This window comes from Carettochelys insculpta, chromosome 1, assembly GCF_033958435.1.
Source record: "Carettochelys insculpta isolate YL-2023 chromosome 1, ASM3395843v1, whole genome shotgun sequence".
In the NCBI taxonomy this organism is placed as follows: Eukaryota; Metazoa; Chordata; order Testudines; family Carettochelyidae; genus Carettochelys; species Carettochelys insculpta.
In genome coordinates this window covers 166,501,075-166,528,057 of record NC_134137.1, presented here as the reverse complement: position 1 = coordinate 166,528,057, position 26,983 = coordinate 166,501,075, and the positions used below count along the sequence as shown (strand labels likewise).

The 26,983-nt window shown below is 44.3% G+C and overlaps 1 protein-coding gene across 1 annotated transcript in view; it reads right to left on the bottom strand.

Annotated features, from left to right (window-relative positions):
• Nucleotides 1–1,841: 1,841 nt before the first annotated feature.
• Nucleotides 1,842–26,983, bottom strand: part of OTC (ornithine transcarbamylase) — a 39,363-nt gene continuing 14,221 nt past the window's right edge. The window contains exons 4-10 of the mRNA XM_074994784.1: nucleotides 20,532–20,619; nucleotides 16,375–16,528; nucleotides 8,786–8,908; nucleotides 7,583–7,636; nucleotides 7,353–7,502; nucleotides 4,755–4,892; nucleotides 1,842–1,938 (exon numbers count right to left, since the gene is read on the bottom strand). Coding sequence (XP_074850885.1) covers nucleotides 1,879–1,938; nucleotides 4,755–4,892; nucleotides 7,353–7,502; nucleotides 7,583–7,636; nucleotides 8,786–8,908; nucleotides 16,375–16,528; nucleotides 20,532–20,619 — 767 coding nt within the window. The 3' untranslated portion in view covers nucleotides 1,842–1,878. The remainder of the gene's footprint in view (nucleotides 1,939–4,754; nucleotides 4,893–7,352; nucleotides 7,503–7,582; nucleotides 7,637–8,785; nucleotides 8,909–16,374; nucleotides 16,529–20,531; nucleotides 20,620–26,983) is intronic.

Here is a 26,983-nt window from a genome sequence, read left to right as displayed (position 1 = left end):
AAGAAGCATTATTAGACCCATTTTATAGACCAGGAAATGAAGACACACAGAGGAAGGGCACATAAAATGTGACTTTTAAATGAGTTTATTGTAAAATATTTATCCTCGAAAATATCAACAATAAAATTAAATGTTATTCAAAAGCCATCTGTCTAAGCACAGAATATTAATTCAGACCATAATAAGATTAGTTTTATCCTAAATAAAATTTTGGGAAGGAATTGGCAAAAAGTAATTAGCTAACACTCAACAGGCATTAAGGCTTTGATTCATCAAGGTACATAGGCAGCCAGGTAATTTTAAGCATGTGACTAATCCCATTAACTTCAATGGAACGAAATGTGTTGGAGTACCTTGCTCTGCATTCAGGCCTCATTCACTGAACAGTACCTAGTGCAACCAAACATGTGCCATGGTACAAACATCTGTGCAATAAGTACACACACACACGCACGTGCACACACACACACACAAAGTAAAACATTCATTCTTCTGGACTAGACAGTAATTTCATGTAAACAACCTATGCATCAGACATGACTGCTGTATCTTCTTTGAGATATAGTCATGTGATTATCAAAACTCTTTTAATTTTGTAATGTCAAGGGTTGTTTTGAACAAGAAAAAGACAAGTACTTCAAAAGTTAAATCAAGCACACACTGTGTAGTCAAATGGACTTTAAAAGGATTTTGTAGCTCCCTCCCACCCAACATGTAATGCTGTTTCAATCATGTGGCCCAGCAGTGAATTTCAATTGTACAGAGGATCAAATAGTGTTTACAGCTGGCTAAAAACTGCAGAAAAACAGGCACTAGACTCTTTTGAGAGTTTTCATCTATATTTTTGTTGGAATTCCAGTTTCTTTGAAAAATTCCAACTCCTCTTTGTGCTGCTTTTAAAAAGAGAGAAAAAACTGGGAAATTTTTTGATCACCTTTTATGCAGTTCTCATTGAAATTTCAAAAATTCACAACCAGCTTACAATTGCCACAAACTTCTGTTTACGATGAAGAGGAATTAAACTTGTACACACACCACATGTCACGGCTGAATGAAACCTAGAGCAACCCCTTACTATAAAGCAACATGCATCTGGCTCCCCTCACCTCTGCTTTTTGCCACAGAGCACATGAAGAGAATTGGACAACTTGCTTCTTTAGTCAAAATTCTGCCTGGGGACAATGATGAAGCAGGACGAGGTGGAGTAACAAGCCCATTCTTTTCAGTCATCCTTCTCCCATACCCAGCCATGTGGCAGTCCCTCTGTGTGAACACCACAACAGTATGCTCCAGCCAGCCCTTAGGAATCGTCTTGTTTATGATAACACAATTATGAGAATCTGACAGAATCTTTACAGTCTCAAACCCAGACTGAGTTGGGGATCACTAGATAGCCAGATTGCAACTAGGGAAATTGTTGAGTTTCCAGAATATAGCAGGAAGGTGCTAGTTCTCTAAGCAAGTGCCCCGAGATCAGCAAGAAAAATCCAACAGATTTAGGGGCAGCTGTACAGAGGTTATATAACATATTTGGAGGTTTACAACACTAGTTCTACCACAACATACATAAACCACTGCCCATGATACAAATGTATTTCTTAGTTAAACTACAGTTTTGGAAAACGTTAAGAGACATGAGTCAATACAAAAGCTACAGAACTTAAAGCATCTAGAAAAAACATTGCTTAATTCACATAGTCTCCAAGGTTTTCATGAGTGGAAAGCAATATTATACAGTTCATCAGAGCCAGCCTATGAAATTTTATTAAGGAATCATTCGCTGCTTTGATTCTGTTTGAAAGACAGCTAGCTATATATTTGCAGACCAGAATATTTCTGCTGGTGAGGAATATTTTTCTCTTGGCAGGATCCCAAGCATCAAAATGTAGGCTTTTGCAGCTGTGGTGAGTAATCTGTCAGCAGGGAAACCATGACAGCCTGGAGGGGGAGGGAAAACAAAAACCCCAATCATATTGGAAACAGATACTGCAAAGAAAATAAACAGGGAAAAATATTTTCAAGTTCCAAGGCTTTGTGCTGAAAACGATTTTTCCCAGAAGAAACTGCGTGCTTAGATTTATTTTCTAGAATTTCCAATGGTGTGTCATCAAAAAGTCTAAAAATGAGAGTATTTTGCTTGTACTGAATAGGTTTGCTGTTAGCACACCATACATGAACGTATGGTAGAAGACGAGTTCAGAAAAACAGTGCTAGAAACCAGTATCCATACTGGAACAAATCCTTAAGATCTTTTAACCTGCTAAATTCTGTCTGCCATTACTCCTGATCTGCATTCATGTATATGGGAGCTAAATTTGACCCTCCATGCAGACATGAGCAAAATTTCCATTGATGCCAATGGGAGCCTTAGTTGAGTAAGGACATCAAGATTTGTGTCAGATTAACCACAGTTGTTGTCCCAGAAAATCTTGACTGTATTGTGTGTCATGTAGTTTCCTTGCTATGCTTCATTTTTTCTGACAATCCTCAGATATATCAGTGACTGTAGAATGAGAGTATTGGGAGATGTCTACACAGCAGCCTTATTTCAAAATAAGCTGTTCTGGAAGAGCTCATTTCAAAACAACGCTACTACACACAAGAATGCATTTTGAAATAGTATTTAGCTCTTGCAAAATGCATCATCTAAACACATAGAGCCTATTTTGAAATAGATCCATTGGATGCACTATGGCTTATTTCGAAATAGGTGCTATTCCCTGTCTTAACAGTCCTTAGTGCTGCCTGAGACTCTAGCATCATGTAGATGCTAGGCTAGTTTTTTTTTTCCAAATTAACAGCTGTTATTTCGAAATAAAGGTACCTACCCTCAGAAAGTGGCAATCAGAGAGAAGTAAGATTATATCTAAATCAGATTTGTTTTTCCTCTCTGTTTGTAAAGCCAAGCCCTGCAGTTCTGTTCTTTATCTGTTTCTGTCCAGGTATTATCCTAGTTTAGATTCCCACTGCTTTACAGAATACCCGACTGGATAGCTGTGCTTAAACAAAGGCAAGTTCCTCTGAAAGTGCTGGTGACTCCATTCTGTTTTCTCACCTCTGGGAAGTAGAGGTTTCACCACCTTTCCCAGCATGACTGTTCTAAAATCTCCAGTAAGTAGTAGTTGTGAAAAATAGGACAGACAGCGGTAGGAATATTGATGGTAGAGTTACAATTTGTATTTTATGCTGAGTACATTCATGTAGCTCACATAGTCAGTGTTATTCAGGACTAAATCCCTATATGTAAGTAAAGAGCACATACTTTTACTTCAAAGGCTTTGTTTTCCAATGCTTTTACAAGCAAAGTTTACACTAGTTTCTATGGTATCTCACCCTGAGTTTAAATATGTAGCCTTTATAGCACCATTCTTGGGACTGGTATTTTGAGTGTTTGGAAGAGGTAGAGCATAGACTGTCAACACTATTGAGCTTACAGAAGTATTGCTATGGTCCTGTGGCTCTATTGTAAAGGCACATGCTATAGTGAAGGAAGGGCTCTACCATTACTGTAATAACTACACCTTCTCAAGCAATGGTAGCTGGATCAATGGAAGAATGCTTTCATTGACCTACCAGCATTTGCATCGTGAGTTCAAGTCATCATAGTTATGCTGCTCAGGAATGTGGATTTTTGAAACCTGAGGCTGCTGCTACACTACCATTCTCCCATCGGAGATGCCATGGTAATGAGGCAATTCAAAGATGGCTAATGAGGTGCTAACGTGCATATTCAGCGCCTCATTAGTATAATGGCAGCCACGCAAACAGACTTTGAATTTCAGACTGACAGTGAAGATGGGGACAGCTTCAAAATAAGCTCCCCGCTTTGACATTCCCTTACTCCGATCTAGTTCTGTGGGAGTAACGCAATGTTGAAGCAGGGCACTTATTTCAAAGCTGCCCCCATCTTCACCGTCAATCTGCAGTTCAAAGTGTGTTTGCATGGCCGACATTATGCCAATTATGTTAGCACCTCATTAGCCTACTTCAAATTGCCTCATTACCATGGCCCCTCTGAAGGGAGAATGGTAGTGTAGTGGCAGCCTGAGTGCTGAAGGTGCGCCATCCTAAGTTTTAAGTATATTTGCAGCTTAACCTACAGACTAGTGTAACTCCAATGACCTCATATAACAATAGCAGTAAAAAGAGCAGATCTCACTGAGTTAAAACGATCTGGGTCAACCAAGAGTAGATAAAGGTAAAAGCAGGCAAGAAAGGACATTATCTCCCATAGTAAGTGTGATGCGCTTAAAACTGTGACTTGTTCAGGTGGCATTTTAAAACAGTTATATTAAGGCAAAGGAGAGCAAAGTGTGGGGGCAGGCTCTTGGGGAGGGGTGGCATGAAATTTTCTAAGGGGCGGCAGCACAATCAGCCGCTGGGTCTCAGGCTTATCAATCTCATTACACATGTTGAACTATGTTACTGTTTTATGTCTGTGTATTCACATGTATAGACCAATTAATAAAGTTTGTACATTCTACAGACTTATCTTCTTACATATGCCAAAAGGTTGAGGGGTTTTTCATATGAACATAACCAAAATTTCCATCAGTTTGCATGACATTAGACAGGTTGGGGAGGTCCTGCTAACTGCAGGGACAAAAAGTGGGGCCCCGTGTAAAAAGTTTGCTCAGCCCTGTGTTGAAGCACATGTTTTACTGAGAAATCAGCTAAATCCTAATCTGGATTAAAGGTGAGAACAATATCCAAGTACTGCCTAACCCTGAATTGTTTTTATTAGCTTTTCATACCATAATTGTCCATTTTCTGTTTTCAGCCTCCTGGAAAACCAGTGACCGTGGAGAATAAAATACTTCATCATCAACTTCTTCTGGCTTTCTTGGTAAACAGTGTAAAAAGGTCCAATCAGAAGCTGCAGGTTTTCCAGTCTAAAGATAAAAAAGCATGAAAAAGGTGAGCAAAGTGATGGTACATTAGCAAGATCTTTAGCTAGTAAGAAAGCTAAAGAAAGTTAAGAAATCCAGATTCTGTTCTCATTTATACCCAGAGTAATTCCACTGACATCAGCACAGTTAGTCTAGATTGACACCAGTATGAATACAATAACAATCCAGGGTGACTTGCTCAGCCCATTCAAGTCAATGGGAAATTTGCCATTGATTTCAGTGGGGCCTGGATTTCACCCCGAGATTTTTGGCTCTCAAAGGAGAGCATAAACTGTGGTGAACTAGCAGCCTGATCAATAATAACAGAGAGGAAGCCATGCTAGTCTATACACTATCAAAACAAAAAGCAGTCATGTAGCACTTTAAAGACTAGCAAAATAGTTTATTAGGTAAGCTTTCATGGGACAGCCCTAATAATAAATAATAATAAAGCTCACCTAATAAACTATTTTGCTAGTCTTTAAAGTGCTACTTGATTGCTTTTTGCTGATCAATAAGTACACTTGGGCAACAGTGCCATATGCCAACAGAATATATGGGTAATGGCAATAACTGCATATTAAGATATATCTAAAAAGGCCCTGGTCAATTCCTTTGACATCAGTAACACATAATACATTGATGTAACAGACTATTGAAGGGTTATAGCACTTCAAGCAAGTGGAGCTGTGTCTGCTACTTGCATTTGAGGCTCCTATTGATATTCCAACAGTTAACATTCTATTAGGTTCCATTTTCTCTATCAGTTGTTTCTCTGATAAATACTTCAGGAAAATGGATTTTTAAAAATATTGAAAGCTTTGCCCATTTACACGCTAAGCTGCCCAAAACGGTGCCCTGCCTGTGCACTCTGTGAACTGCAACATGAGCATAATTGCAGCTTAGCCTGGGAGACATGTAAAGAGTCTTCTCTTGCAGTGTGGCTATAATCAGGTGGATAGCCTGGAGGGACAGAAGGTAAAATACAGAGTCCTTGAGATGGGGAAAAGCAAAGCCTTGACTCTCCCCTCTGTTCATGCTCTAGTAGCGTGTCGGGTAGGGAAGCCAGACTGGAGCAGAGAGCCTGGCGGGGAAAGCCTCACATAACTCAGGCAGCACTCGTGCTGGTTAGCAGACGTAGGCTGGTGTGAAACACAAACCAATCCTCAGGGCCAATCCTCATGAGAACTGCAACATTAATCCTTGGACAGGGTTGATCTTTAAAAACAGAATCCACAATGGCGGGCCAGCACAAATAAATACAGTACTGCCAACCTCAATGGACCCAAAATCATGAGTCCGACACAACACGACCCAAATCTGGAGGTTTTTTAAAAAAATATTACATTGCAGGTTTTTTGGCCTGTCTTTAGATTTTTTTGAACTCCCTTCTGCCCGTGCGTGTGGGCGGGGGGGGGCATCTAATGTTACCCACTCTCTCAAATGTATTGAGTTAGGTCATATGTAGGGAATCCACAGCCTGTGGTCCACATCCAGACTGCGGCTTTTCTGGATCCTGACTCTTAGGCTTGGGATTCCCCTCCATCAGACCCAGCCCACAGCAGGGTGGAGGGTTTGGAGCCACAAGTCTCATGGGCTGGATCCAGACCAGGGGCTCTGCCAGGACCTGAGGGCAGGAAGTTGCTCCAGGATCCGCTATCGCTCACTGATGTTTCCCCAGCCAGAGGAAGGGGAGGGGAAGCTGCAGCCGCCTTGGCAGTGGAGTGGGTGCCTGAGAATGGAGGGAACTCAAACTCATGTGCCTCCAGGGGTGAGCACCCTGGGACTGCTCCTGCACCCCCAGCCCACACACTTGTGCGGCCCCGACTGATCTGTCTATGGGTCATTGGCTCACAACCCGAAAAAGGTACCCTACCACTGGGTTAGGTGATTCTGGCTCTTGCTGCGGAAGCTCTCACCCCTCATATGCCCACCTCCAGCCCAGCAATTAATTCTGTCTCCTCCCCGTCCTCAGTTTTGTCCTAACCCAGCCCCCACCCTCAGTTCAGTCCCCACACCCCATCAGCCTCCACTTCCTCAGTCCAATCCACCCTGCAGCCTCACCTCTGTTCCCCTGGCGTTCTTCCCTCCTTTCCCCCAGAACTACAAGGGAGCTTACCAGCTTGGAAGGGGCAAATCCAGGAGTTCTTCATCCCCTTCTGCCCCTTCTCAGGCCAGTTACTGTGCGTGGGGGGAAGGGAGGGAGGAGTAGAGGCACAATCCTATTTGGGTCTCTGTGGGAGCATGGAGCAGAGCTTCCTGAGATGCTGGGCACTTTGCTCTCTCCTGCCCTCCTCTGTGAAAAAAGCCAGTGAAAGGGGGAGACTCAGCCTGCTTCCAGCAGGGCTGAACTTCACCAGAGGCCCGGAGCCTCTCATGTTCTCATGACATGAACTGAAAATAAAATCCCACCCCTCACAAAATATTGGCAAAAGCTGGAAACACTGTCAGCTTGGCCTTTACCTGCATTGTGATCTGATAGCCTTGGAAAGCCTTCATCCGCTTTGCCTTCTCCTCCTCTTGTCCCATGCTTATCCACGTGTCCGTAACTAGGACATTGGCACCACTTGCAGCTTCCAAGGGATCAGTTGTGAAAGACAATTTGGTGCCATACTAAGGTGGGCAAAGCAGGCGGGGTCAGACAATTTCATTTAAAACATAAAGCAAACCATATTCAAAATATGGGCTCGTACCTCTTTGGAGTACTCTTCAGCCACTTTCACTACGCTGGGGTCAGGTTCAAAGCCCTGTCGAAAAGATGATAACATCGCAGTGCATGTTTGCATTATTATTTTACTGAGCTAGCTGGAAATCCTTTGATGGAACCGTTTCCCATGGGAGAATGCTGTTCTGTTGAAATCAAAATGCTACAAAATGGTGCCAGTATTACTAAAATTTCCTTTTGGAGAATAACTGAGGAATGGGGTGTTGAGGTTCCCTTTGAGAACTCTTTGCACTTAGCTTCCCAAGATCTCTGTTCTACTCCAGACTTTGTCACTCAGATATTTGTACTTGGCAAATAGCAAGGCTAAGCTGAGTTGATGAGATTCAATTACAGGAGGTATTCATACATGTACATCACATTCAAAGTTATCCAGCAAACTTCTTCCTTTATACACATTTACACATTACAGTGCATTTGCTATAAAATGCATTACAAGCTTTGGGACTGCTTTGGTTACTCTGCAGGAACTAATCCCCGTGCAACATATCCTGTCTATGTATTAGAGGGGTAGCTATGTTAATCTGTAACTTCACAAATAACAAGCAGTCCTGCGACACCTTAGAGACTAACAAATACATTAGATCATGAGCTCTCATGGGTAAAACTGACTTCTTCAGATGGATTTTCCTCCCTGCGCCACACTCCCTGCTATATAAACCCACATGCACCCTGACTCTTGAGGGGAAGCATTCTCTGTCAGTCCTTCAGGGCACATACAAATAAATTAGATAGATTAAGCATTGTTCTCATTGATACACTTTTGCACTGGATATAAGGTGGGTTAGTATTTGTTTTAAACCGAATAAGTGCTTGCATACTTGAAAAGGTTGTGAAACACTGGTTTTGGCTGTTTGCTACATCCTCCTGGGAGCTTTATATGAAAGTACAGAGACCCAATAATGAGGCCCATGAAGGGTGTTCTTTGTTAGACTGTAAGCTTCTTGGAGAAGAGAACTTCCTTGTATTCCCTCTAAAAATAAATAATACATCATGCTTCACTATGGATTACACTGTGGTGGCACATCGGGGAGGGAGGGACCTTTTCATACTTGTGCAGACTGCATATAGGCTAGCCAGATGCACAGCTGTTGGGAGCTATGAAAGTGTCTGAGACCAGAACTTGAGCCTTAGAAAGTGCTACTTCCTTACCTTTGAAGTGTGACTCTCTTACCTTTGGAGTAGCAACATGCAAATGCATTCCAAATTTAGCAGCACTCATCAGGATGGAGTTCAGCACATTGTTTCCATCACCAATCCAGCTTATTGTGAGCCCCTTCAGATAGCCATAGTGCTCCTGTCAAACCAATAACAATACTGCAATGATGATTTTAGAAATTCAGCAAACAAGTGGCAGGGGGTGTAAGGAACAGCTGACAAAACCCAGCTGAGTTAATATAAATTCACCAGCTTCAATTCTGAATAGCTGTCATGCATGGAGCATTGCTTTAATCAAACCTGTAGCAGTCATAGGACAGCCACTCCAGGAATAAGCAATACAGTAATATTTCACAAAGCTGACCAGAAGAAAAAGCATCCTACGGCTGAACTTAAATCCAAGAAAAGACAGCTGGGTGAATCACAGAATCATAGCACTTAAAGGGACTTCAAGAGGTTATGTAGTTCAGTCCCCTGCACTCACGGCAAGACTAAGTATTATCTAGACATTCCCAGATGGGTGTTTGTCTAAAAATTTCCAGTGATGGGGATTCCACAAGCTCCCTAGGTGATTTATTCCAATGCTTAACCTTTCTCCTAATGTCTACTCTAAACCCTCCCTTGCTGAATGTATCATCTTGTTTTACATGACAGCAAAGGTGTCATTGACTCACCTTAACTTAGATTTTTAGGCTACATCTACACTCTAGCAATCTGTCAACAGATGGCTCTGTCTGAAGAGCTCTTCCAGCAAAACTTCTGTCGACAGATCACATCCACACACAAAAGCAGATTGGAAGAGCAATCGGCTCTGTTGACAGAGAGCACCCAGACCTCCTGGATGCTCCCTCGATAAAACGGGCAACTGGAAGCTCAGCAACCAGGGCTGCACAGTGAACTGGAAGCCCCATCTGTCACCAGAGGGCCCCCCCGAGAGCATCTACCTGGATTTTATGTTGACAGAAATTTTCAACAAAGGTGCTATTCCTCATCGCAGAGAGGCAAAGCACTGTCAGCGAAAGTGCCAAGTTTTGTCGACAGGCTGTGGACAAAATGCATTTTGTGTGTGGATGTTCCAGACGTTTGTCAACAAAACCCCCATTCTGGTGACAAAACTCTCTAGTGTAGATGTAGCCTGACTTTGGCGTTTTCATAGTAGAAAAATGTGCGTGTGTGTGTGTGTGCGCACATATATATGTATATATGTATACACATATATATATATATACACACACACATATGGCCAACAGACCCAGCTCATTGGCAGGAGGAAATGGACCTTCAACTTTAGGGACTCTACTGTATAAGCTAAAAGTTGGCTCGCTCTCAGTGGACTCAGTGTCTCTGGGGTCACATATATATTTTAAAAAGATAAAGGGCAGGATTTTCAAAAGCTCTTAGGTGACTGACAAAGAGAAGAGAGGGAACTACCCTTTCTCTCCCAGAGATGGCCTCCTCTAGCAAACGTCTGTGGACTTGTTTCAGGGCAAAAATACTATACTTTTTGCCAATGAAAATAGTGCCATTTGGGATATTTGATGCAACTAATTGAAAAGTGCCTGACTTCACCCTTGGCTCTATATTGTAATTTGGGAAGCTTCACAGATCCTGAGTAGCAAGTCCAACATTGTCAATTTTGTTTGTCCTTGCAGCTGGCAGGCAATTGCCCCTGTCCCCAGCCCAGCTACAACCATTTCCCTGGCTGGAATCGTAATGCAAATGACTCAGATCGCTGGCTGGAAGGATATTTCTGGCATACTTTCAGGGCTTGACTAAAGACCAGACTAGGACCTGGTGGATACAGAGTGTTGGAGCATAACATCTGAACCAGGTCTGCTGATGTGGGAGCAAAGAGGGCAATTGCTCTGAGGCCCAGCAATTCAAAGATGTCCAGGGCACCAGCTCTTGCTACTGTGGTAGCGGCTGGAGCCCCAGGCCCTTTAAATCACCTGGAGTGCTGTGGCCAATGCAGAGGTAGGGGAGGATCATGGGCCAGGTGGTATTGAAGGCTGGCTGCCCCAGCCCCACCCATTCTGCCTGAGGCTCCATGCCCTATGCCTGAGGCCCCACCCCTTCTGGGGGCACAGACACACCCCCACCCCATTTTGCCCAGGGGCCTGGTGAGGCTGTTGGCTCACCTGCTCTGGACAGATTTTCCAACATCCCCAAAAGCCCCACTGTATCCTATTCTAGGGGTGTTCTCAGAGGCTGTCACGCCAAGCCTAATTTCAGGGATTAATTTGCATTAGAGTGCAAAAGCAGTAGATGGAACTCTCAGCTGGGAGCTAATTAGTTGCTGTGGGGAGGGGCAGATGTGGGCAGAGCAGAGGCTGGGCTGGGGAAAAGACAGGGCCTGCAGCTCAGCAGCGGGACAGGATTGCCCTGGGCCCTGGACCAGGACCTGGGGCATTGAGTTCGGGGTTGCCCCATTTCCCCCAGCTCCCCTAGGATGGCCCTGGAAAGGCTGACATGTTCATACCAGAACCTCAGGTGACTTTTGTCTTCTGTATCATTTTGTCCCCAGTCCCAGCTCACTGACTTAGGTATTTCATCCAGTTGGCCAAGATGGCCTTGTGGTTTTCCTTTACATTTTAGGCATGACAACCAAGTACTTTGGTTTAGTAAAACCACAAAAACTGAATGATCTTAATGTCTGGAGCCCTTTTCCCCACATGATTGCCTCCCTTTGGCAGTCCAGTGGTGCTGAAATGCAACAGACCTTGTCTGAAAAGACCCACCAAAATAATTAAAGTTGCCCATACAACCTATTTCTTCTCAAGTTATTAGTTAGTTTCCAGGTTTCATTCTGTCCCTACTCTGGGCTGCAGCTTATAAAATCTCAGAAAAAAACACACTGAAAACACATCCATAATTATTTTGGTTTGTTTGCTTATTGTAAAGAAAGCCAGGCCACAAGCCTCTCCTCCTGAAAGAGGAACAGGCTAGGGTAGTTAATTAAGAAGTTTCAGGTCTAACTCATCATCTGATTTTACTTCTATACAACCACAAACCATGACACCAGTGTGTGTTGATACTGTAATTTACTGAGAAATTGACATTTGACAATATTGACATTTGAATAACAAGTCAATAATTTGGCAAAACTTAAAATATAAATCGGGGGGAAGGGGGGCTGCATCCAGAAAACTATTGCACAGCAGGCAGTGCAATCCAGGGGGTAGTGCTTTAGCATGGGAGTCAGAAGGGGGTTCTGCCACTGACTTGCTGTGACATCCTGAGCCAGTCACTTCACATCTGTTTCCCATCTTGTCTGTTTAAGTCATAAAGTCTCTGTGGCAGGGACTTTTGACAGGTGCGGTCACAGAGGACCCCTTGGCATGTTCCCCGGTGTGCTGATCATGCCAATGACATCCACCTTCTTGCTCTCTGGGGCTCCCAACCACCCTGTCCTACTGAACCAGATCCTCTGGTCTCCCCCAGACAAGGCGCAGAGTTGGGGTTATCCCCCACCCCTCCGCAGTGCAGTGCAGACACTGATGACCCATGTCTCTAAGTAGATGCAGTTCAAGGGCACAGCACCTGGGAATCAACACCAGAAGGGTATAAAAGAACCCCAAATAAATTTTTCTCTCTCCATGCAAAAGGTTTGCATTTGGAGGGCTAATCAGGTAAGTCCCCTTGTCAGTGTAAGAGGGAATATGCACAGTAGTAGCCCTCCCCAGGTAATAATTTTTTACACTGGGCTGGATTATAAGCAAAAGGGTTTTATTAAGCAAAACAGTAGGATTTAAGTGGTGATAACTAAAATAGGCAGATCAAAATGAATTACCAAATCAAACAAAAGAGAAAATGCACAACTAATTCTATCATTGGGAATTCTTACCCTAAATATCTGTTTATATATCAGGTGAAATCTTCAGGTCAGAAATTGTCTTATCACGATCTGGACCTCCAGTAAAGTTCTCTGTGTTTCTGACGGTGTGTCAGGCAGTTTCCAAGCAGGATGAAGACAAAGGGGCTGACATTTTCCTGTTGTTTAAATAGGCTGTCCTTCTGGGCGGGAATCCTTTATTTAAACCTCCCCAACACCACCCCCAGGAAAAAAACCAAAATCTAAATTGCCTAAAATGGAGACCTGTAGCGGGTTGCATGGTCAGATGTCTTTCCAGACCAACCACGTCCTAGATCTATGGAACAAATAAAGTCATTTACAGGCCTTCAGGTTGACTGCTTAGTCACCAGGGGAGATAACTCTTCTTTTTAAGACCCATTAGCACCTTTAAAACTGTAAAGATATACACTGTATATTTCCAGTTTCACACAGAAGAATGATACATGCACAAAAATAGGATTTAAAAATCCAGCAGATTATATCATTGAAAAGATGTGGTCCTGAGTTACCTCTGAGTTATGCTTATTTGTATTCATAAATCCTTCCCCTCAAAGCGTGGGGGAGGGTGTCAGTCACGCGCACTCATTTAGATTAGTCTTTCCACCGTCAGGGTTCAAATAATATATAAATTTACCTCTCTGAAAATCTTGCAAGAAACCCTGTTGTCCTATAGGAAGTAACATCTGGCACCTGTGAAACCAGTTGTTCCTGTGTTATGTCCTACCTCTGTTCTTGGAACTGGTGAAACTCACCAAGTTATTAAAATACTGTCTTTTGAAATATAACACATGGCCAATATGTTCCTTGCTGCTTTCTACCCCACATGGGGAAGAAAACCAAGGACAACCCACAGCGTAAGGGCAAGCCAGAGAGGAAATGAAGCTTTGTGGATAGCCATGCCCAGTAGTCTATGAATGAGACATTTACCCTTGTTCCACCTCTTTCACTCTGAGTGAAAGGGCCAGAGCAGTATAAGTGGAGGGGGTCAAAAATCCTAGATCTGGCTAAAGGAAGATTCCCCTGCTACCCAGAGTGTGGGGAGATGGTTATAAAACTGCCTTCTGAAGACCCCCTTGCAAACTTAGGCATGAAGGATGTTAGTGGTTCGCAGGGGTCTGTCAGGGTGGGTCTACATTGTGGGCAGCCCAGTAAAGGTGATGTAAAATAAACAGGCCCCCAGCCTAATTCAGTTATGTAGAAGATTGTAGAACAGTCCAGAATCAGGAGAGAACTAAAGTGGCTTAGCTTCCACTCCCACTAGGCAGCAAGTTCTGTACTACACCTCTTAAAGGCAAGACACAGACTCTAATCCTATGTATCTACCTCTAAACTCAGGGGACTCAAATTCATGGCCCATAGGCCATCTACAGCTGGAGCATTTTCACAATCTGGTCCAGGAGTCCTGGCAGCCTGGGGTGCGTGAATCCCTACCTGTCCCCTGAACCCCACCCCAGCCCACCCCTCCCACACTCATTAAACACACTTGTGCCAGTTCCCAAAAGCTCCTACCACTGCTGGCAATGTGGGGTGGCCCAAGCCCCTGCTGCTGCCCCACAGGAGCCTCCCCCCAAGCAATCCCTGAGGCTACGTTCTTTGGGTAGGGTGACCATATCTCCCTGTTCCAAATACAGGCCAGGGAGATATGGCAGGGGAGAGGGGGCTTCTCCAGGCTCCACCAAGCCCCAGGGAGCTGGCACCAACCCCCAGCCCTGGGGAAGCAGTGGCTATGGGCACTTCCAGCCCAGAGCCCAGGGAAAGCGACGGCTGTGGGCACTCCCAACCCTGGAGTCCTGGGGAAGTGGCGGCCACAGGAGCTCCCCACCTGGAGCCCCAGGGAAGCGGCAGCCATGGGTGCTCCTGCCCTCAGCCCCAGTCCCCAAGGGCCTAAATACAGGCCAATCTGTCCCTTTTAAAAAATAAGTCAGAATGACTTTTTGTCATCCCAAACACAGGATCGGCCCACCCAATACAAGACGGGTGGTCATCCTATCCTTGGTGGAAGGAACATGGTGGAGGGTAGAGGACAGGGAGGTGGCAAGAAGGGCAGAGCTTGGGGGGACAGGTAGGGCCATGTCTCCTACCCTGGCCCCTCTGGACTTCAGTCTGTAGATAGCCTGCAGGCCATGAGTTTGAGACCCCTGTTTAATCTCTGCTGGAAAATCACATCAGGGCTGTGCAGAGGGGTGAGAGTCAGGAGCCAGCTACCTATGTGTCATGTTTTTCTCTCTAAACTCCAAAGTGAAGTTAGAAAGAAACATAGAAGTTAATACACAGCACGCTATGTAAGCTTTGTCGGAAAGGCATCCCAGAGTACAGGTGGTAATGCAATAGTGTGTGGCTGCCCACTTGGTAAGAAGGGAACATTAACACCATTATATAAAACATATGACTCATATATTACTATTGAAAATATGCTAACCTCCAATGGGAAAATAAGTGCTAATAGGTAGAGTGTTTGTGAGGTAAAATAATAAAACTTAAATGAAGCTTTTTTACAATTATTCTCAGCATGTAAATGAAACAAATCACTTTTATCATTTCCAAAGTTCTAGTTATGACTCAGTACCTTACATAAGTTAAGCTGCACACTAAGGCTGGCTCAATGTATCTCTCTTCAGTGTACCTCAGTGTGAGGGATGACTCACTTCAATCCCAAAATTACCTCTGTTCCATAAAAACTTGGTGTCCCCTCACTTTTACAGATGAGCTGAAGATGGCTTTCAACGAAAACAAGCTCGTCACATGCAGAAGTCACTTACGCTAAAGTAGTGATACTAAGACTGAGGTTCTTGAGCCACAAACGGTTCATAATATGTCTCCTGTGGCTCTTTGAAGCACATGATATTAAAACACCATGTGATTTAATTATTAACCAATTGTAGTTGATAAACTAGTGACATTTTGTCAGTCATTTTGTTGTGAGAATAATCTATATCTGTATAAAAACGAGATATTTCCCATCTTAATTATTTAAGTAAGTGAAACAATGAGGTCTCACCACTGAGGATACAGTAGTCCCTTGAGTTATGTGAGGGTTCTGTTCTCACACACCCTCATGTAGCCTGAATTTCATGTAAGGAAGTAGCTTCCGTCCATTCAGAAAGTGAGGAAGAGTCTGACGAATTTTTCATCCAGCTCTACAATGTACTTCACCTGGCTGTAAATTGGTGTTTGCCCATTCACTTCAATAAAATTACATTGATTTGCATCGGCTGAGGATCTGGCCCTGTATATGTTTACTTGTATGTAGTTCTGACATAAAATACTGTATTAAAATTAGAACAGAATATGATCCTAATTCATTCCTTCTCAATATGCACTAGATTTTTGCATCCTTCTTGTATAGAAAAGGTCTGTGTCTGACCTGTATGCAGAGTAGAGCAAGAACTTCAGAATGAAATGCAGGCTTTGTGGCAAATCTCTCATTGATATCAGTGGTGACAGAACCTTACTGTTATTTTAATCGATAAAGAACCTCGCAAATTTCTTGCACGATTAGCTCAACCCAACATGGAAATTAAGTATAAATTTAACCTCATTCCAACAGAGGTTGGTAGTAATACTCAATTGCTTCAAGCGTGTTGTCAGACTGGGGCCCCTATAATCAACAATTATTCCAAATTACATCACAGTTCTAGGTCAAAGTATCTAAGGATAAACTGCTTGGAATTATAGGATTTCTCCCAATATTTAGCAAGAATGTCTGCTTTTCTAAAACCTGTGTTATTATAAAGGGAATAGAGTATTGTTACCTGGAGAGTCAGGTAATCAGCTAAAATCTGGATTGGATGGTATGAATCAGACAAGCCATTGACTATTGGGATTGAGGCTTCTTTCGCCAACAGGTCCAGATCTGATTGTTTATAAACTCGGGCCAACACTGCGTTCGTCATGCTAGACAGCACCCTATAGCACAGGAAAAAATATCAAGGTCAAATGTAATAAATGTATTATTGCTCCTTTATTCTTCACTCTGCAATGCATAAATATTAATCAGTGGTGGTAATGAATAAATTCTTTCCATCTGCCTGAATAATAAATGATGTCTGCATAACCCATTAAAATGCATTTAACAAGCTATAAGAAGCAAAAGGAAATTATTGCTCCACACCCTGCCCCCCACTCAATAGTTTTCTGTCATTTTTGATTGTCACTCCAGCAGAACTAATGAGGCAACATTAATAAATGTGCAGTTAACAGAGGTAATTGTTTGACAATATAAGATTAAAAGAATTTGATAACTCAGAAAGATGTAAGGTATGATACTTCTCCTTAGCTATTTGACAAAGAACAAATACAATATTACAGAATCTGACAGTGTTTTTGTACTGTACACTGATCTTTCCAGGGTTTAGGACAGAATAATCCACTAGGTCTTTTCTGTCTTAAATTACTATGATCTTTTAATCATCTTGATAAACATTGAAGCCAGAGCACAACAGTACCATCCTAATGTGTAACAGCTACCAGACTGCGTCTGTCTGTCTGTCTTTCTGTACTACATTTGTGCAAGAACTCCTTTTAAACAGTAAGAGCTACGCTCACAAAATTTAGTATGCAGCTTCCTTTTACCCAGACTTAAACCAAGGTCAGGGTTTGGTTGTGTCTGGAAAATGGGAAGTGCCTGAAATCCCAGGATTTCCCAGAACACAGAAAGGGAGGGGCATCGATATACTTCAAACTCACAACCTGGGGGCAGCAAGTGCAGGGAACAGCCATTCTGCAGAGTGACAACTAGGGGCAGCCGCAGTAGAAAAACAGTGGTCACGTGGATACAGGGACTATGCCAGGAGAGTTAATTGCCCTTTATCCCAACCCCACCACCCAGCACGCACAGGCCACAGTGCCCTGCAGGTGGAGCCCTGCTTCCCCCAGCAATCCCCCCCACATAACTAGACCTCCCCAAGAGGCTGTGGCTACAAATTCCAACCCTGTCCCTCCTCTGCCCCCACCCCCAGGTCATGCAGGGGCTGGGAAAATAGCTCCAGCTGCTGGGCTCCTTTTCCATGGCTGTCACTTTTTTCCACAGCTGCAGCCTGCCTCCATGATCCTGCCGGGCTGGATTAAAAAACTGCAGCCGTGGCTATGACCCCTCTCCCCTCAGCGTTACTCTCTCTCTCACTCTCTCTCTCTCTCTCACACACACACACACACCCCTTTATTATGCTCTTTAAAAGCCAAGCTGAGAACCGTCCTTTCAGAACCTAGACCAGACTGAAGCCACCAAGAAGCTGGGGCTGGCTTGAGATAAGACCAGGATCAGCCATGGCTGAAATGGGCTGGAGCTAATTTGAAAGAAATCGCACACAACTGGGTTTGCCCCAAATGGGAGACCTGGACCAGATAAGAGACATCTTGAAAGAAGCTAGAGCCAGTTAAAGTATCTGTGAGTTTCTGAAGACAATCAGAGGGGCAGGGCCCAGGACTCTGATGGGGCTGACTGTCAGTGGTTACCCTGTATCAGGGGAAGTTGCCAGGATTCTTATGTTGGTATTAACTCAGAGCAACTCTTATGATACTTGTCAGTTTTGAGATGCCTGGTGTTTTGCTTAAAGCCCCCAGGACCTGCAGACATGTTATTATGGGTGAACCTCAACTTTCGTTTAAAAACAGATTTCTAGCCGTGATCCTAGGTGGTGGGGGGAGAATGCTACACTTTCCTCCACACCAAAGTGTGCATTAGATCCTCAAAAACCAAAAGGCAAAGGAAAATAACATCAAGGTTGCTTTTTAAAAAATCGTGTGCTTTCAAAGACATTTTCAAGATTTGGGTGCACTGGGTATGGCAATAGTGCAGATTCATGTAACAGCACCCAAAGGACCAAAGGGAAGTGTTTCTGTCCAAAATGTATACCCTTTCTGTTTAAAAATGTATAATGAATAACATGGTTTAATCTTCTAATAATGCTACCAAGTCACTACAGGTTACACCTCTCTCGTCCGGCATCCTCAGGACCCGAGCAGTGCCAGATGAGAGAATTTGCCAGACCACAGGAGTTCAATATTGTCTAGCAGTATTACCAAAACTTCCATTGCCGACTAGGCTCTTAGAAGACATTTAAGCTGTGTCTACATTTGCATTCCTTTTTTGAAAGAGGCGTGCAAATGAGGGAAATTGGAAATGCAAATGAGGGACAGATTTACATATCTGGCACCTCATTTGCATATTCTTCTTTCCAAAGAAGAAAAGCAATGTAGACGTGGCTCTTTCAAAAGCAAACCCCATATTCAAAAGATCCCTTCTTCCCTTTTTTTTCACCTCTAAACTATTCTCATTTAAATTACTGCAACCTTTCTTCTTTGGGATCCTGGACCCTCACCTCACTCCATCTGATGTGCAGCTGCAAATTCCTCTTCTCTGACACCAACCAGTTCCTCTTTAAATCCCCTCACCTTTGCCTCAATCAAATATGAATTCTTGGTCTTCACTTTCCAACTTCAGCAAATGTCTCCCAGCTGTCACTGTGATTTTGTGTCCATCTGGTCCCTTTTCCTTCCCTCAGGCTTCCCAACTATCTCATGCTGCTTGCTTTTCAAACTTTCTGAAATGGTGTGTTCGCTCTTTACTGTTAGCCAGTGAGAAAACAGAAGGCGGGGGGGGGCGGGGGGAGGGGAAGAAGGAACTGGGAGAAGATGCTCTCTTGAACCTAGGGAAGGAACTCTCTACCTGCCCTTAATACAGCAGAGGAAACTGTCCCCCTTTTGTTGTAATATTTCCCTAAACCTAATGTCACTGGAGTTACAGTAGTAATGAAGGTGGCCTGGTCAGTTTGAATGGCCTGTCTGGATATAACTATGACTGTTATAGCAGCTTTGTTTGGGTGACACTCTTAGGTGTAGAAAGAAAGTCACTTGGGGGAATGAGTAGAAGGGAAGGGAAGTAGAAGGGAGATGAAGTCAGACCGGACGAAGGAGCAACCCAGAGATGGAACATGAGACTATACTGTACCTGACTAACAGCTTAGGCTGCCTCTCTTTACAGCTCCCATCATTCAAGGGGTGTCACACTTCTAGTCACCAAAGCAAGCCAGTGAGTGATGCTTTGTCAACAGCATATTAACATCACAATTAACGAGTATTGTAGCGCCTTCATATTGCGTGTTTAGTGGGATACAGTATAGGAGGAGCATAAGCTATGTATCATCCATCCTAAAGAGACTAAGTTTGACTTTCTATTGTCACTGCACCATATCCACTCTCCTTCAGGAGAAGTAAGTGGAAAAGGACACTCTAAAATGTCCAAAGGTTTGATTTTTCCCTTATGTTTTCCTCAGATTTCATTGCAGAGGGAAAAGCAATGCAGTATTGAGAAGCCATCACTACAGCTAACAACCACAAAAAGCATAGTCAGCAGGGGAAATAAAACCACAACTTGCCGATTGTGTTTCTTGAATTGATCTTGATAAGTCTGAGGTTGCATGTCTTTCCATGAAGCAGAGAGGACCTTTCAAAAGATACTAACTTTGGAGCAGCTGAGCCTGGCATATTAATCTTAGGCTGAAGAGGGGCTTCTTAGAAAGCAGCACAAAACTTCAGATGGAATGAGTCCTTTATAAAAGGCTTAACGGGGAGAGAGGCAAAGTGACAGCCTCTGCAAGAAATAACCTCTGTGGGTTTTAAAGCTCTGGACAACTTCCTGTAGCATTGGCTGGGGAGGTGGGGAGGGGAATCCGAAAGCTTGATTTGGAAAAAATGCAAAAAGTTGATGAGTGAATTTTGCAAACTGCAAAAATGTAGAGAATGTTTCAGATCTTTGAAATGTCATAGAAAACAAATACTTGGGGACTCTAAAATCCTTCACAAGGTTATCAACAACTTGGTGTATTTATTTCACAACAATTTGCTCACCAGTTTGAGCCAAATCTAGTACTTTCACATGTGTAAAACAATCCCATGATATTTCACCAACCGTGCTGTATCGGTGAGACTCTCGTTAACACCCAAATGTATGTCCTGGGTTGTAAGGAAACAAGGATGTCCCCCAAGGAGGGCAAATCCTGTAAAAGTTAAAAACAAGACACATTCTGAATGGTTACAGCTTGAAATTTAAAAATAAATCTTATGGAACAGGTATTTGCAACAACAGTGGTAAGCAGGACAACCCGTGGTTTGGAACATTTAATGCCAGACTTCCCAAAGCACTGGTGAATGTACTCTACAGTGTAATCCATTCACATACAGAGAGCCCTACGTAATGTCTCAGACCATAATTTCAGATCTATGTTTGTGGCAGAATCCATGCAAGCTGAGACATCATCACAACCATCACTGAAGCTCCACCTTAAGGACCAGATTATTCTTTTCCCACTCCAGTTTATAGCCACTGATAGTAGTGCAGGCTCACATCTGTGTAAATCTATTTTAAGGGAAATTAGGATCGGGGCCTCAGGATGCAATTTTCTCCTGTGCAGGCACAAGGCCTACGCACCATTTTAAGTAGGGCATAAGTTCGGGGCCTCTGCACTGACATCAATTTTGCTGTATGGGCCAGACCATGGCCTCTCTTTTGCCTGCTTTTCACTGCTCTAGCATGTGGCAGTTATCATCATGCACTTGGCTGAATTATCCCAACAGAAGGGAAACTCATCACATGCCACCTGCCTTCACAGCCTCAGCAGAGAAGGCATGTTGACCACAGCCTGGGTGAGAGAGGCCTGGCTGTAGTGCTGCCCTAAGGGCTGCTGCCGATAGGCACAATTTAGCACCATTCTTATAACATGCTAAATTATGTGCTTAGGGGAACACAGGGCCTTGTGCCCCAGCTGCTAAGATGTACTGACTGTAGCTCTGATGCTGTTGAAGGCCTGGGTTTAAGGATTTGAATTGGGCTTAAATGGCCCTGTGAGGCTCCCTCTGCATCTGGGTGAATTTCATCCACTAGAGCAGTGTTTCTTAAACCATGTTCTGGAGAGCACGGGTGTTCCATGGACAACTTGCAGGTGTGCCACGAGTCTTTGACGCTTTTTTGATGTCATACACGGATGCTCTATATTTCTGTTATTAAAACCAGATACAATGTTACTTCTGCATTGTTGTGAAACCTGATTATATTTCTTCATTTTGTTTTTGCTGTACATGTTGCTGGGTTTTGTTTGTTTGCTGTCTAATAACTATTTTTGAAGAACAATTTCATAGTTGTTCCACATTAAAAAAATATTGTTTGATGTTCTGTGTTCTCAAAACTGTTAAGAAACACTACATGAGAGAACAGTTCTTCTCTGGCAGGAGAATGGACAGGGTGATCTAATAGGTCTTCCCATCTCCCCTTTTGATTATAGGAAGAAACCAAACAAACTCTAGCATCATCATAGCATCCCACAAGCAGATCAGCATTATCACAGTAATTTGCTGTCCTCTGGAGCAGAAAACTCCTCTTCAGCAGTTTTTAAAGGGTAGCATGGATCAGTGCTCATATCACACTCCCTGTTAATACCTGGCCTTGGATGAGGAAGCTAATGATCCAACCAGTGGACCAAATTTGGTGATGAACCCTGGTTATGTGCCACCCTAGGCACATTGCGCACTCACTAAGAGTAGTTTAAACACAGTATTTTCTGCAGATAAACTCACGTTACTGATCATGTGTGGTAAAGAGAGGGCCACATAAGCTATGGAAGATTTCAGACCTTCTCTAGGAAGCTTGTAATCCAACAGGTGCTGGGCAACTCTGTGGCTTGGTTAAACCTCGAGGAAGTTTAAAGTAGATCACTTTTGTTCCCACCAGCACATGGCAGTGCAATGATTGTCATTACTATAGCTTTCCTCATGTGCTTTTGCAAACATGATAAACATTAAATGGATGACACCACCACTGTTATTCTTTACAAGTGATTGATCTTCGGATGAATGTCAGCAGTTAACACCAAACACCCGTACCGAGGATCCAAGCTCATGCCTGAAAGTAGAGACTAATAATGGAGCTACCCTAAAAGGGGGCCCTCAGTAAAATGGCCATCCTGCTACAACTGCCTATAAAAAATATCTGGGGCTTGTTACAAAATTAGATGTCAAGACTGGAAACAGCTGGTTCACATTCCAGCAAGTGTGATGGAAGAGGTAAGAGCATTTCCCAGCCTGGTGCAAGCATTCTACAAAAACAGTAATTGTGTGTGTGTGTGTGTGTTTCCTTATATGGAATCCACCTGTGCAATCCATTTCTACTGAGATGATGAATAATTGACATAGAGCTGTGTAGGCCTATCATTGTAGTCACCCACAGACACCCCAAAAGCTTATTCATACCATGCAGGGCCTGAGGAATAGTCCCTCTCTGAGTGACCAATTTCCTCATTATTCTTCTATTCCTGGCTCTGAGTGGAGTGGCACTGCCTGTCAGAATTTGGCATTTTAATGATTTAAAATTAAAAGCTCTACTTACCAATTGAAGGAACATTCCTAAGAGCTCTGAAGTCTGAAAGCTAATGAATAGTTTTAAGGATAGATTTGGAAGAGGATAATAAGTTTCCATTATAATCGGCGTTGGTAGTATTAGCTAGTTTACATAATATTCACTACTGGGTACCCTAAATGCCAGGGACTGTATTCCTTAATATGTTTCAGCAATTCATTATGATGTAAAATGATGTAACTTTGAGTGAATGTATGTATATTGTGTATTTATATTGTCTTGGATCTCACTTTTCTTCCACACTGATGTGAGTTGGGCCCTGGAAGTAACTCCTTTGTAGTCAATAGTGATATTCCACTATAGAGAAATCAGGCCCTGGGTCTTATAACATGGCAGAATATACCCCAAGTTACTGCCCTTCCCACTTGAATATTATTCGTGTGTCCTTCCCAAATTTCAAACTTGCAGCATATTGCCCATATTTCAGTGTCTGTAGAATGGCTTGATTTACTGTCAGTCAGTTCACTGATATTTAAAGTGATGGGGATGTGGCGTGGTTTATGCCAGACAGAATAGAATGGCATTCACTTCTATACCATGATGGAGAGGAAGCTTTGTTTTACAGGCAATGCATGGCCACATGGTCTGCATTTTTTTCAACATACTAGGACTATGTGAATGTTTACACAGAATGAGCATGGGACCATGATTGCAAAGAGATGGCATATCCTACTATAATAGGACGTGATGATAATATATTCGGTGGACACTGAAAAAATCGATTTATTTTACATACACTGAAAATTAGTGACAATCCTTAAGGTTCACTAAGATTGTGGCCACACTAGCAGCTCATTTCGAAAATTATTTCAAAATGAGCAGGAGAGTGACTACACAGCAATTGCTCGTTTCAAAATTAATTTCGAAATTAAAAGGTGTTCATTTCAAAATCATTATTCCACTCCCGTGTCGGGAACAGTGTCTCCTTTCAATGTTAATTTCCAAATTAAATGTCTGTAGCCACTCCCTGGCTGCCATTTCGGACCCGAGGTAGTAGTGGCTCCAGGAGCCGTCGTGGCTCCCGACCAGCCACTCCGACGGAGGATTGAGGCCCCCTCACCTCCCCATGAATATAGTTCACCCCTCGCCCCCCCTGTAAATAGGCACACATTGTTTGTGTTCCAAAAATAGCAGCTGAATTTATTTAATGGTGCTATGTGTCCTGCCTTTGGGGGATGGCAAGGTGGGTACTGGTGAGGCAGGGGTGAGAACGGGGTGGGGGAATTGCATGGAGGGAGCCGGGCCAGGTCATGGGGGCCCCCGGGCAAAGGTCTCCCAGAGGGCCTCCTGCACGCGCACCCCATCCCGGTGCACCTGGCGACATGGGACTGCACCTGGCTGCTCATAGTGCGGCACAGCCTTGGCTGCCCTGTGTGCCACGAAGAGCTCCTGCTTGCTCTCCACGAGGTTGTGCAGTGCACAGCAGGTGCCCACAACTGCGGGCATGCTGGGCAGGCCTACCTCCAAGTGCATCAGGAGGCACCTGAAACATGCCTTCAGATGGCCGAACGCCCACTCCATGGTGTTCCTGGCCTGGCTGAGGTGGGCATTGAAGAGGTCCTGGTTCTCATTGGTGTGCTCCGTGTAGGGGTGCATTAGCCAGGGCTGGAGTGGGTAGGCAGCATTGGCGACAATGCATGGGGGCATGGTCACATCCCCCACCGGCAGCTCACGTGGTGGGACGTAGGAGCCCTCTGCCATCCTGCAGCCGAGCCACAAGTTCCACAGGACACGGACGTTGTGGGCCCTGCCCAGCCAGCCCACACAGACGTCAGTGAAACGTCCTCAGGCATCCATAAGGGCCTGGAGGATGACCGAGTGGTAGCCTTTTCAGTTGATGTACCATCCCCGGCTGTGTGGTGGGGCCCGGATGGCAATGTGGGTGCTGTCCAATGCACTGATGCAGCTGGGGAATCCCAGCTGTTGGAAGCCAGCCATGGCAGTGTCCACGTCTCCAAGGCGGATCAGGAGGTGCAAGAGGATCCTGTTGATGGCAGCGACAACCTGTAGGGGTAGAGGGCACAGGCGCCCATGAGTGTGTGTTGGCGTATGGGTGACCCCCTCCCCAGGGCGCCACTCCCTGGGACCCCCCTCCCCGGGACCCCACTTTCCAGGACCCCACTCCCTGAGACCCTCCCCCCACAAGACCCTGCCATGGGTGTGTGGCCCTGGGTGCCTTACCTCAAGGAGGACGACCCGACGGTGGCCTTCTCCACACTGAATTGGTGGCCGACGGAGCGGCTGCTGTCCAGGGTGGCCAGCTTCCACAGGGCGATGGCTACTCGTTTCTCCAGGGGGAGCGCGGGCCGCATGCGGGTGTCGTGGTGACAAAGTGCTGGTGCCAGCCAATGGCACAGCTCCACGAAGGTGGCCCATCATCTGGAAGTTGCGGAGACACTGGTTGTCGTCCCACTACCAGAGGACGATGTCGTCCCACCATTCCCCGCTGGTGGGGTACTGCCAGAGGCAATGGTGGGGCTGGAACAGGGGGTGCTCCAGATGCAGCATGGGGCGGGGGGGCTGCAGGAAGTTGGCCACGTGTTGGGCAGCATGTAGCCTCACATGGCAGGCTGTCAGGATGGCCATCAGGCTGGCCGCGATGTCCAAGATGTCCCCGTCAGTGAAGTGCTGCGGGTCCATGGCAGTCAGTGGTGTGGTGGCTAAACAAGGCTCTGCCGAGTGCTGTGCTGGAGGCCGTGTGCTGCAAGCAGCCGGGATCCTCAGTATGTGCATGGGGGATGTGTTTGGGAGGAGCCCTTTAAGGGGTCGGCTCACCTGTGCTCCAGGAAGGGCTTGTCAGCCATTCGACCCTGCCCTCACCATTTCCTGCCCCGTTATTTTGAAATGAAGCTGTGGCTGTGTATCCACTCCATTTCAAAATCACTGGGAGTCTTTTCAACATTGCAGATGGCAACATCAATCCGCGTTTTGTGTGTAGTTGCTTCCATAGCACTTATTTTGAAATAACTTATTTTGAAATGACGGATAGGGATAAGCCATTTCGATGGCACTCCCTAGTGTGGCCACAGCCTAATTGTTTTAATCCTAATCACATGCTAAAATAATATATGTGCTCGCAATCTTCAGTGTTTAAAATTCACATTAGGATAGTATTTGTTCAAATAAGCAAGGTGACTATAAATAGTCCCAAAAGAATAATAAACGAGCATTTCTCTATTACATCTGTAACCCTATCAGGATAATGATTTAAAGGTAATACACACTGGAAAAACTAGAAATGTAAATTGTGCTCTCATATAGGACTGTGAAGTAACATGTATCTATTGTTCAAGGTTTGAAGTTTTTTAAAGAGATGAGAATGGCAGGACCACTTTGTTTTTTAACATTTTCATAATGATAACGCACATCCGTTTTCTCCTAGATATTGTGGTGTGAAAATACTGATTTCCCGCTCCCTTGTCCAACACCTGAATGGAGTGTTGTCATGTTTGCTTACATAAATCAGTAAGGACTGATTACCAAAGCCTTGGCCCCCATGTGACCTTTTTTAAAGACCTCTGGGTGCGTGAAATGCCATTTGAGATAATGTGTGCCTCTGAAGTCTTGCAAATCACCATTGCAAGCTACACTTTAGAAAAAGGGTTGGAATGAATTTATTTCATTCCAAAGGAGTACGTGGCATTTGTCATGATTGCAGAGGGAGCTGCCATTTAATTTTAAATGGCAGCCCAGGACTTACAGAATTACTAGGGGATTGTGGGAGGGTGGATACTTGAATCTGCTGTGGAAGCCAGCTCTTCGAAGCAGAGGACAATATGAAGTTTCTGTGCTTAGATGAGCCGTGTCTACACGTGCACGCTACTTCGAAGTAGCGGCACTAACTTCGAAATAGCGCCCGTCACGGCTACACGCATCGGGCGCTATTTCGAAGTTAACTTCGACGTTAGGTGGCGAGACGTCGAAGTCGCTAACCCCATGAGGGGATAGGAATA